The sequence below is a fragment of the Hyperoodon ampullatus genome (assembly GCF_949752795.1).
Source record: "Hyperoodon ampullatus genome assembly, chromosome: 5".
In the NCBI taxonomy this organism is placed as follows: Eukaryota; Metazoa; Chordata; class Mammalia; order Artiodactyla; family Ziphiidae; genus Hyperoodon; species Hyperoodon ampullatus.
In genome coordinates this window covers 45,420,209-45,433,406 of record NC_136918.1, presented here as the reverse complement: position 1 = coordinate 45,433,406, position 13,198 = coordinate 45,420,209, and the positions used below count along the sequence as shown (strand labels likewise).

General features: G+C 41.3%; 1 protein-coding gene across 1 annotated transcript in view; it reads right to left on the bottom strand.

Annotated features, from left to right (window-relative positions):
- The window catches only part of LOC307053284 (UPF0524 protein C3orf70 homolog), a gene marked incomplete at both ends in the record, with an annotated part of 103,343 nt that extends 92,558 nt beyond the window's left edge, over nucleotides 1-10,785 (bottom strand). The window contains one exon of the mRNA XM_079704654.1: nucleotides 10,590-10,785. Coding sequence (XP_079560780.1) covers nucleotides 10,590-10,785 — 196 coding nt within the window. The remainder of the gene's footprint in view (nucleotides 1-10,589) is intronic.
- Between the last annotated feature and the right edge of the window lie 2,413 nt (nucleotides 10,786-13,198).

The window sequence follows — 13,198 nt, the reverse complement described above, 5'->3', positions numbered from 1 at the left end:
GGGAGTTTGGGATTGACATATACTCACTACTATTTTTAAAATAGATAACCGGGCTTCCCTGGTGGCGCAGTGGTTGAGAGTCCGCCTGCCGATGCAGGGGACACGCGTTCGTGCCCCAGTCCAGGAGGATCTCACATGCCGTGGAGCAGCTGGGCCCGTGAGCCATGGCCACTGAGCCTGCGCGTCCGGAGCCTGTGCTCCGCAACAGGAGAGGCCACGGCAGTGAGAGGCCGGCGTACAAAAAAAAAAAAAAAAAAAAAGATAACCAACAAGGACCTATTGTATAGCACAGAGAGCTATGTTCAGTATTCTGTAATAACCTAAATGGGGAAAAATTTTGAAAAAGAATAGAAACACATATATGTATAACTGAATCACTTTGTTGTACACCTGAAACTAACACAATATTGTTAATCAACTATACTCCAAAATAAAATTTAAAATTAAAAAATAAATAAATAAAAATAAAATAGGAAAAGATTAGACCCTAACATACTTTCCAACTCTGAAAGTGTGGTGTAAGCAGTCCCAAACTTTACTGGTAGAATACACACTAAATTCATGATAGTGGCTGTTTCTGGTGAGAGAAGGATGAGAAAGAGACTCTGAAAGAAAGCAGCAAGGACTCTAACTTTATCTGAAGCAAGAGTGATGAACAAATGGAATCACCAGTTACATCTGGGTGGTGGGAACTCTGATGTCCGTGATGTGTGTTCTCTGTTATTTTTAATAAATCTTAAACCTAAACACACATACACACACACACAAATTATGTTACTTGATTGTAACAAATTAAAAAGAATCAAGTTGTCTATAATAAAACCTAAAACAGAGGGATATATATAGGTAGAGAAGAGAAACCTCTTCTTTACAAAAGAATGCTATCAAATGGTAGGAATCACAGAATTAGAAAATCACTATTTTGCAACAACAATGAAATAAGTGATTCACACAGGACTCCTCAGTCAATACTAAAATCACTGGGTTCAAGTTTGTTGGGGAACAAGATATTCATCACTCAGTGTCAAAGTATCACCCCACGGATTACTTATTCTTAAACAGTGACAAAAATAATTTTAAAAAGAAAAATAACAAAGGGAAACAATATTTTTATAATGGACAGATTTGGCAGTTATCACTTTAGCACCAGCACTAGTGGAACACACTGACTTGTCTCTTCATGTAATGCTGTAAGAAAGGTACAATATTCACCTATGTAATAACTAGACAAAAATGTTCAACCTAAATCTAATAAGGCAAATCTAAAATATGGGAGATAGTATAGGCAGTTAATCTGGACTCCTCAAAAATTTCAATACCATCCAAAAAACGTGTGATTATTCTAGAATGATTAAAGAAGATACTAAAGTGATACAATAATGAAATGTGATGCATGAATCTTTTTTTTCCACTCATTTTATTTATTTCACTTGTTCAACCATTTTACTGAGGTATGACTGACACTGAAAAAGCTGTACAATTCAATGTAGAAAATGTGATGAGTTCGGAGATAAGTATACACCCATGAAACCAGCACCATAATCTAGGCCATTAAAATATCCATGTGATGTATGAATCTTGATTGGATCCCAAATTGAAAAAAAAAAGTCAGCTATAAAATTCATTTTTTGAAGATAAAGGAAACTGTATGTTAGATGGTACTCCTGAATTACTGTTACTATCTTAGGTATGATTAGTATTGTGGTTACATAGGAAAATGTCCTCTTTCTTAAGAGGTATGATGAAACATTTAAGTGAAATGTCATGTCTGCAACTTACTTTTAAATGGTTTAAGAAAAAAGTACATGTGTGTGCATGTGTGTGTGTGTAGACAGAAAGATAAAGCAAATGAGTCTAACAGAGTATTCCACAAAATACCAAATAATTACACTCTTAGTGTTTTTATTTCACTAAAGGTCTGTTTAAATGAGATACAGAGGAAGAAATACATTCTATATCACACTAAGAATCTAGTTTTGAATAGACAAATAAGCACTAGGGAGGTTAAAGAATTTGTCCTGAATGGACTGTTTTGGGACATTGTGCAGACACAACTGGAAGGATTTATCATACATTGTTGGCACTCCAGATATTGCATGTTTTTGGCAGTGTGCTTACAGAATACTGCTAAATATCAGGATATTCAAAAGCAAGCCAACAATAAGAACAGGAGAAACACACAACAAAAAAAAATCTGTGACTTTGAGTAAAGTAACTTGCAAAAACTACAATTAAATCTACTTTGTCCACCCATTCTAAAAGCCAGGACCCCTCTGTTAACTAGCACTTTTGCCATTTTTCTACGCAAAATCAGTATTCCAAATAACAGCTAAGTATCGCTGCAGGATCGTGACAAGACTTTTAAATCATTAAAGTTAAATATGTACAGTTTCACTTTAACAGTTTTGTAATATTCTGATCCTTTGAAACGTGTTAACCCATGTTTGATATGACAGTTCTCTATTAACTGGTATACCTGATTAACCAGAACTATCCATTGCTTAACAATGGTGGAAAACAGGATGGAGTCGGGGAGTGGGGAGTACAATATAAGATTCCATGATAAAAAGCAGATAATCATCACAAAGTAACTATGATAAAATAGACCTTTCAACACGGAGGGCAATTTAAAAACTCGATTTCTAAATGTCATACTATTTAAAATGTATATTTTTACCATCTGTATTGTGTTGAAGTGTGTAATTGAACAAATGAGTATGGTTACAAAGTGAATTCCAGTTTAACCAGGACATTTTTGGAAGGGGAAGCAGTTGGAATTGGGGACTTTGACAATCATCCCACTATGACAATAACATGTAACTATGTTATTATCCCCATTTGACAATCATCCCACTATGACAATAACATGTAACTATGTTATTATCCCCATTTGACAATCACCACACTATGACAAAAACATGTAACTATTTTATTATCCCCATATTAAAAATGATGATAAAGCAGAAACTAACACACCATTGTAAAGCAATTATACTCCAATAAAGATGTTAAAAAAAAATGATGAAACTGAAAGACAGAGGTTAAGTAACTTCCCCCAAACCATATAACTAGTAAGTGGGCAGAGCCAAGATTCAAACACAAAGCCCAACTCCAGAGCTTGCCCTCAGGATGACTAGGCTACCTAGTATTTCCATTGTTTGTTTTGAGGAGGGGCTGACGCTGAACACCTGCACTAAGTACTGCTTTACGTCATATAATATTCACAACAACCCTGTGAAGTAGGATTTTTAGTCCTGTTTTTCAGAAGAGAACACTGAAGCTGAGAGACGGTGAGTAACCTGTCAGAAGTTACACTGCCAATGGATGGAAGAACCAGGATTCAACTCAGGTGTGTCTGACTCCACAGCCCTTGCCCTTAATAGGACTACACTCTGCCTTCCACATTCTATGTATAAAACATTCCTTATTTTTCGAGGAAACACATCTTCTACTAGACAACTGTTAGCTATTAAACATATGTTCCTGTATTTGTTTGGAATTAATAACACTTAATTTCTCTGAAAATATTACTTCTTGTAAATTAATGAGATTTCACAATATGAGAAAACAAACTTAAAGTGAGGGTGTTATAATGTAGGAAATTATCATAGAAAAGCCCTCAAAAGCTATTTGGTTCAAATCCCTAAGCTCAACAGGCTTGGAAACCAATAATAATTAATGGTATGTATGCAAATCTAACCAAAAAAAGGGCTTGCACCAGTTAGGGAGCAGTTGAAGATGTGACATGACTGAACCTTCATATTATACAAATACGTTATCAAATGTTTTTTAAAAGCATAGCTTTATAGAGTTTGCAACCACTCCAAAAACGTTCATAATTCATATAATTGCCCCTCTCTTAAAATCAGAAACCATTCTCATTTTACTTATTTAAATCCTCCTTGTTCGAAAAAAAATTTTAAATAGCTGAAATCCTCCTCACTGTACCCTGAGTGGAACCAAGAAACCCAGAGACCTGGTTACCATCCTGTTTGTGAGATTCTAATGCACATTGACCACATGTGGCCAGGGCTACTCGGCAAGTTTCCTAACCTAAAAAATAAGGATAATAACAGTACCTACTTCACAAGGTTGTTGAGGTGTAAATGAGCTAACACATGCAAAAGGTTACAACTGTGCCTGCATATAAGCAACAGGTGTGTTATCCGTTATCACCGAAGTTGGTGTGTGTCCATTACTGAAACACTACTTGGATGGAAAAGTACCTATCAGCTTTCTCTATCTCTGGAAAAGCTTTGAGGAAACTCACTCAGAACTTGATTTCACCTTTGCACGGTAACACCTGTATCCTCTTCCTTTAACCACCAGACACGTAAACCCTCATTAGTAGAAAAAAGCTTCAGTTGGCTCCTCCCTCTAATCAAACTACCACTCCGTTTTTTGCTAGTTTTCACAAACAACCTTAAATACATTTTCTGTAGCTTCTGTTATTGATATGACTGAGTTGCCCCTTAGGAAAACCAACTGGCATTACCCTGGGGAAGTCAGAACTTGATTTTGGGGGTTGTGTAAAGCAGGAAAATAGAACAAATAGAGTAACGCAAAAACCACAATGCTAATATACTAACTAGTGCAGAGAAGTGTATTTGCCCCTCCTGACAGTTAAATCCTCTAATCAGCTCTTTCTCTCCCTATAGGAAATCTATAAATAGGAAGCCAAATTATAACCAAACATTTGCTGGGATAGTCCAGTCACAGGGACCAGACGTTTAAGCCTCTAGGCAGTGCCACCTTCTCTGAATAGTCTGCAAAAAACACTTCCAAATTCTGCCTCTCCAACTCCCATTTTTCTATAATTCAATGCTGCCCATCTACCTACTGCTGTAAGTCTTTCTTTAGATATGTTAATATCATCTATTAGACTACATCAAGTGCCACTCTTCCTGCTTTCAACCTGAAAAAGACAGACATCTTTTTAAGATGTCTGCTGCAGAAAACTGAGCTCACCTATTGTGTGATTTTATTAAGCCAATACAGCTGAGTTCTGCTGGTGGTACCAACATCATACCACATACAGTGCCCCACCTCCACCCACCCCTGACACCCTCTAATCACTTTTGCTTTGATAGCTCTTAACTTGGACTTCATTCCCCACCATATTCAGTGACCTCTTTACAGTTCCCATTCTTCTGTATTTCACTATGGCAACTGATACAATTTGCCACCTATTTCTTAAAAAGTTTCCCCATCACCGGTTTTAACAAAGCCTAAAACTCTGTTGATTTTGCTCATTAACTTTTTTTTAAATTTATTTATTTTTAGCTGTGTTGGGTCCTTGTTGCTGCGTGCAGGCCCTCTCCAGTTGCAGCGAGCGGGGGCCACTCTCCGTTGAGGTGCGCAGGCCTCTCATTGCGGTGGCCTCTCCTGTTGCGGAGCACAGGCTCTAGGCGTACAGGCTTCAGTAGTTGTGGCACGCGGGCTCAGTAGTTGTGGCTCGCAGGCTCAGCAGTTGGGGCGCACGGGCTTAGCTGCTCCGCAGCATGTGGGATCTTCCCGGACCAGGGTTCAAACCCATGTCCCCTGCATTGGCAGGTGGACTCTCAACCACTGCACTACCAGGGAAGCCCTGCTCATTAACTTTAAATTGCTCCACAGTACCTATGGTGGTTAAGCGTCCAGGTCCTAGAATCAGATAGACATGGATCCAAATCCAAGGCTCTACTTCTTACTAGCTATGTGCCCACGGGAAAGTTACTCCTTTAAGCCTTTTTCCTCCACTATAGATTGGACATAATGACATAATTGTCTATTGAGTGCTTAGCATAATCATCTTACTCTGGCACAAATTAATCACTCAATAAATGTTAATTATTACCTTTGTGTCCTAATTCTCCTCTCCTGCCATTTTATTCTTCTCTTTCTACCTTGAAGAATTCACCATCTCAAACAGCTTTGACTAATAATGCAATTAAGTATATTCCTGAAGTTACTGTGGCAGGATTAAACCTTTCATCCTCTTCATCAGTAATAAAGAAAATCATTATTTCTAGATTTCACCAATATCTAAGAAATAACCTGCTGAAAACTGATTTCATTTTCATACTCTTTCTTAAAAGTACTCATTTCCCTTGGCCTCTGCAATACCATACTTTAAGATTTTTCTTCTCTGGCCATCTCTTCTCAAACTCTACTGCCAGCTCATCCTCCTGTAACCAGCCTCTAAATGTTAGTGTTCTAAAGGGAAAGCCTAATGGTTTTCTTCATTTATCATACTGCAGTCTCTCCCTTGGCAATCTCATGCTTCATCATGGCTACAACTGCAATCTATAAAGAAGTAAATGACTTCCATATTATCTCTAGTGCAGACTTCTCCAAGTTCCAGATCCCCCATATCCAACTGCCTACTGACATCACCATGCTATGACAAAGTAACTTAAAGTCCACAGATACAAAACTGGATTCATGGTCTTCCTGGGTTCATGATTCCATGATCAACCAAACCTAGTTCTTCTCCAGTATTATTTTTTAGTGAATGAATGGCATCACCAACCATCCAAGCTGCATAAGGCAAAATTCTAGAAATCTAGAAGTTATCCTTTATAACTCCTCTTCCTCCCCTTCCAAATTTAATCTATTCCGATTTCCATTAAGTGGATATTGCTGCATGAATTTCAACCTATTTTTTACACTAATATGAAAATAATCTCCCTTGCTGACTTCATTCCCCCACTACCCATTTTATCACTATCATGCCAAGGTCTCTATCAACTGAAACTTCCCCACCTTGCCTGTTCATCCCTCCCTAACATCTCAACAATCAAATTTCTTATTTCTTCTAAATATTCTACCTACTCAAGCCACAAAAAAAATCTACTTTACAATATCTGCATATGATTTATTCTTTCCCATTCCTCTTTCCTATCCAAGTCATGTCTTTTTCTCTCTCAAAACTCTTCTTAGAATCCTTCATTCGTTCATTCGTTAATTTAACCCAATATCACTCCTTACTAGGAAAATAAATAAATAAATAAAGTTGCAGATTCAGGGTCACAGTTAATTCAGCTCAGTAATCTATCTTTGACAGAGACACCAACAGAACATATAGTTTTCCTCCCATAGTCCTCAAAATCAGTTATTACCCAAATATACTAATTATTTCCTCTATATTAAGCACTGCATCTTTCAAGATACACATGTTTTATGTCTTTCATTAACAGGTGTGTATTTTCAGCCTTTTCTACTTCATAAGGTTATAAATTTTCACAAGTTTAACATCAACTATATAAAACTTTCCTTTATTTGTTCTGAATTTCCTCTCAAGCACCTCAAGGTAGTCCTCCTATTTTAGCATTTTCTGACTTGGTGAACAAGCTGGTAGTTTTTTCACCCATATCACTTGTGATTTTAAAGGAATACAAAAATAAATACAGCATGGATCACACCCTTACACTCTGCCTACAGGGCATGATCCAGCTGTATTCATATCTGTATTCCTGTTTCCATAATAATGTCTCATAAAGAGAAGGTGCTCTATACATGTTCAACAAAATTAAAGGAATTCTGCTTAGGCCTGATGTTGTGTTCATGAATGCCAAAAGAAGTAGAACCTCTCAAATACGTTAACTCTACTTCTGTTCAAGAAAAATAATATTGGGGCTTAAAAAAGGTAGAAAGAATCGGTGCCTAGTATAGGTGAGGACACTGTAACAGAGCACATTGCTGCTCTTAACGAACTGAAGCTGCTCTTCGATGTGATCACCAAACCACTGCCAACGGAGGAAGCACAGAGACCCAGAGGGCTGCCAAAGACTAGAAAAGAGGAAATAAATGTAGGCCTGATTTTAAAAAAATAGAAAGAATTGACAACAGTCCAGTATACTCAATGTCCATCCTTCTCTAAATTCAGATTATTTATTTAAAAAATAGCTTCTAATCACTTAGAAAAGAAAATGTTAAGCATTTGTGGAACCAACCTGTGTTATACCAGACTAATCTAATTTCCTTTCTTTTTTTTTTTTTTTTACAAGAGTATCTTTACAGATAGACAGACAACACACATCAAAAACATGTAAAAGTAGTGTGTCGGTAGAATTTCAACAAAGTATTTGACCAAGTTCTCATTATACCCATATGGATAAGATAAACAGAAGATGGATAACGGTACAATTAGGTAGTGAGGTAACTGTTTTAACGACCATAACAACAAGTGCTCATTAATGAATTGTTATCAACCTGAAGGGCAGTTCAGGACTTTCATCTGTGGCCTTTCCCTGTTCAACAATTTTACCAATAAGAGGAAAATATATCTAAGGGATCAATGAGTACCCATATCCAAATACATATGTGTAACTGTGAGATAGGCAAGCGCTGTAACTTATGCCACAAATGTAAAACAAACACACAAACAAAAAAGAGGCTTAATGGCTTAGTTCACATCAAGTTTAGTTCAATCTGACAGCAACAAGCTCAATATGATGTGGAAACAAGAAAAACTAATGTGATGCTAGCTGCAGCAGCAGTATCTCAAACACGGGCGAGAGCAGTCCAGCTTAACTCTGGACAGATCAGACCACAACTGGGATATGCTATACCCTTCTATGGGTCACTGTCTTCAAAGGATCATAACCATACTGGCACATGTTCAGAACAGAAAAACCAGAAAAACCAGGAGGCTTAGGGGCCTGAATACCATTAAAGGAAAGGCAGGAGGGAATGGAGATTTATAAATAGGACAAAGCAATGCCTTGAGAGGAAAACAATGGCTACCTTCATTCAGTCATTCAACAAACGTGAATTTCAAACCTATTTCTGGCCAGACATTGTGACTGTGACTGGGGATACAGGAAAAAGATAGTCTATATCTGTGAGAAATTCATGTGTATATCTGAAGAGTTGAAACAGATTTCATCTAAAAAAGCTTTAAATTGTTCTATATGATTTCATAAGGTAGAAATAGGAGCAATGGAAAGAAGTTCTAACGTAATTGATTTCAGCTCCATATAAGGAAGAGCACCTTAAGAGTCAAAGCTGTCTAATGAAGGAAGAGGCTGCCTGAGTAGACTGCAAGGTTCCCATCAGTAATAGTGTACTTAAAGAGGAGACTGCTGAAATAAGACAGGCACTGAACTGGGCCATTTTTAATGTTCTTCACCTTCTACACTATGATTCTTTCTGTACTTCCTCAGGAAATGGACTCACCAGATTCACCCAACTTGTGTACTACAGCATCACAGGTTTCCCACAGTTGTGACTTCCAACTTTGTACCCTGTCCCCCACTGAAGCAATGCCATATAATTAGGTATGGATCTGACAGCAACAGGAATAACGCAATATAGGAAGAAACTGACCCATCAGCACAGAGAATGCAAAAAAAATCAGTACTGTTCAATGTGCCTTATATTTGTAAAGAAAATATAAGAATTCTCTATCCTCAAAGTCATAAATTCAATTTAAAATATTATGGAAAAAAACTTTTTAACAAGTCTATACAGTAAAGCAAATGTGGCAAAATGTTAACAGTTGTTAATCTAGGTGTATAACACTACAATGATCCTCTTTCAGTGTTGTGTATGTTTGAAATTTTTCAAAATAAAAAGTCTGAAAAAAATTTTAGAAATACATTATGTTCAATTAATATAAATAAGGATCTGCTATGTACTGCATCTCTTGGGAGCCATTTTTTTCTAACCAACAAGGAAAAAATAATTTTAATTAAAATCACTTTGAGAATTTGTGTCCTAAATAAGCACTCCAAACCCCTCTATTATAACGTTATGTGGAAACTAAGTTTAGAATATATTTCTAAAAAGAAATAATTCACCAGATATAGCAGGCCAAATACCATGAACTAATCAAATTATGAAACTGATTAAATGGCTACTTAAATCCATTTTAAAAATCACAGGCGGGATAAACGTAGAGAAAGGTCTAGACCATTTACTTCTATAAATTGGTTTAAGATTATTGAAGCTTATTTTCATTCATTTTATTTTTGTAATTTTAAAACACTCTCTAGAATACACTGGCTCTATATGCTGGAACTGGGTATTCAAGCAGTTCACCCTTCCAAACTGTTAATATTAACTTCCTGGAAGCAGTCCCTCACACTTTAGCACTTTCTCAATCTGGATACAAGAAATGGGCTACGATTAGACTTCCAAGGGCTCCCTTTCTTTTAAATAGCAGCCCGTTAAGACAAAAGTGATAAAAAGAGGGGAGCATCTTTTAACCACCAGCCCTGAAAAAAGGCTTCCCCTTCGGTTGTCGTCAACTCTGACTGCTGTCTACCCTTTTTAAACATTCGGTTGAAAAACAAAATGGAAAAAAAAATTTTTTTTAAATATATATATATCCCATTTTCCTGAGGCAGGTAGATCCCCTTTTGTAGAAGTGGCTAAAGCTAGGCTCCCCACGGATTTCATCTCGTTGCCAAGGCAGCGCCGACCCGACTGGTCCGGCACGAGGGCAGTTCCTGCCTCCCGGACCCCAGGGCGGCCCCGGCCTGCGGCAGAGCAGCCCCGGCCCAGCCCGGAGCCCCCCAGGCCGCAGAGTTCCTGCCGCGACCCCGGACGGCCCGGCGGGCGCCCCGGGACCGCGGCGAAAGGCGGGGACATGAGGCTCGACTTACAGTGACACCATCCGAGGTGACAGCACCAGTGCAGCTTGAAGCACTTGCCGTGGCTGTGCGTGGCACAGATTGAGAGCCCGTCGCACGGCTGGAAGTCGGGTCTGCGGGCGGCGCAACTCCGCGCCAGGGCCTGAGCCTCGTCCACTTTCTCGCTTTTCCAACCGCGCTCGGGCGCCGGCGCCGCGGCCGCACTCATTTCCTCTCCCTCCGCGGAGCCGAGACCCGGAGCTCTGGAGGAGCGGCGTCTGGGCGGGCAGGAAGCCGAGCCGGCTGCGGACGCGGGAGGACGGGGCGCGAGCTGTGAGTCACGGCAGTGCTTGGAGGTGGCGGTGGCGGTGGCGGCGGCGGCGGCGGGAGCGCAGCAGTCCCAGGTTAGCAGAGGAGCCGCCCCGGGTACGCCCGGGGTCTGGGCCTGCCGCCGCCTTCCCTCCCTCCGCCGTGGCGCGCGCCGCGCCCCCACGCGCGCACGCACGCGCACACGCACGCGCCGGCCCCGGCAGACGCCACTGAGTCCCTCCGCCAACCCCGCCTCCTCACACACGCCGGGCTTGGATGCTGGGTCGTTGGCGTCCCCCGCAGCCGCAGCACACTCAGTCTCCAGAGGCTTAGCCCGACCGACGGAGGGCCGTTAGGAACACACCCGCCTCGGCGGCTCGGTTTTCACACGCAGGCCAGCTTCCACGAACACTTCCCACACTCAGTCCCCACACACGCTCCCCTCCAACACACACGTCCACAATCCGCAGAGGGCTGTGCGCGCTGAGGACACGCCCTCCCGGACGTCCAGTGGGCTGGTCCCTGAGCAAGTGGGAGCAAGGCTTTCTCATACGCACAGCCTCTCCCCACGCGCGGCCCACGTTGCCCTCGTACACACCCCCCAGAGGGGCTGGGCACCCAGGCCCCTGGGGGCGCGCGCACATGCACACGCAACAGACGCGCGCTCCCCCAGTGGCCAGCGCGGCCACTGGGGCGCACGTCCCGGGCCACGGCCACCAGCCCCTCGTGGCCCCTGGTAACCACCGCCCGCCCAGGTCTCAGCCCGAGGCTGCAGCCTCGCCTTGCTGAGGGGGAAAGTAACCAAGCTGGGTGCCATGGTGTGTGTGTGTGTGTGTGTGTGTGTGTGTGTGTGTGTGTGTGTGTGTGTAAAAGAGATGCACGGGAAGTGCGATGCACGGGACTGGTATGTGGAATGTGTTGCATGTGTGTATTTTGGCGTTTATGTGATGTGTGGGCGTGTATGCTTGTTATGTGGAGTAGGTGTGTGTGTGTAATTGGATGTATTGTTAAGTGAGTACATGGTACATGTGTGGTGTGCATGATGCCTGTGACTGTTATGTGAACTGTGTGATATGAGGTGTGTATACACGTGTATGTGGCATGGATGCATGTGACCAATGTGGAATGTCAGTGGTGTGTTTATGTGTGGTAGGGTATATGTTCTGTGTGTGATATTCGAGTAGCTGAGTATGTGTGCGTATCCATGTGTATGTGGGGTGCAGTGGGCACGGTTGTTACATAGCATGTGTGTTTGTGTGTGCGGTATGTATGTGGCAGTGTGGTGCATATGACTGGCATATTGAGTGTATGTGCGCGGTGTATGCGGGTGGAGTTGGGTGTGTGCAGTATGTGTGTTTGTGGGCATACAAACAACACTCGTGTTTGCCATGGACTCTGTGTGCCTTTGTGTGTTAATGCCTGCCCTGGCCAGCAGGTGTAACTGGCCCTGAAGGTGGCTGCAACTCTCCCACCCAGTCAGCTTGCCTTCTTCCCTCTTGAGGACAAGTTGCTCCAAATAGATTTTCCATGCTAGGCTCCGCTGCTGAGAACCCACCCCGGGCAGGGTTCAGTGAAGAGAAAACAAACCATTTGCTCCCGGGGAGCACAGTTGGGAATTAGCGTTTCCCTGCAACAAGGCCAGAACCCAGCCTTGAACACAGAAAAGGAGGGGACCTCCTCCTGCTATTTGCCAAACATTTTTCAGAGCAGAGGAAAATGCCTGTAATTGCCAAGGTTCAGGGAGAAACAACAAAGCCTTTCAGTACAAATGCTGTGTGGGAACATGTTTATGCCCAGGTCCACCTTCTCCATTACTTTATTCCTTTCCTGCTTTGCACTGACAAGGAGACTCATCATGGTTTTGACATAACCAAATTCATCTTCAAGCTCTGAAAATCCTCACTGCCATAAGCAATCTTTCCTTTTATTTAACCTTGGCTTAAGAAGGGAAATGTAATTTGCATATGTCTGACTCTAGTGAAGGCTTCATTTATTAGGGGTTGAAGAGAGACTCAATTTGGTGGCAAAGGTATTTTCAAGAAAGGTATGAATCAAAATCTCAAAATATGGTTCCCTCCAATAACCTAACACTGAAACAGTTATAAACATGAAGCATCATATCTTCAGCTTCAGGCCCAGGCGTCCCTCTCCCCCACCAAAAAAAATCCTAAGGAAGCACATCCCTGACTCATAAAATTTCTCCATCCCTGCTGTTAATTTCACAGTCTGACCCACCTCAGAATAACACGAATAAAAGGAAGGAAAAACTTAATCCAAGAAATTCATAATCCATTACTGCTGTAGCAAGCCAAACAAGAATTTTTCGAACAACA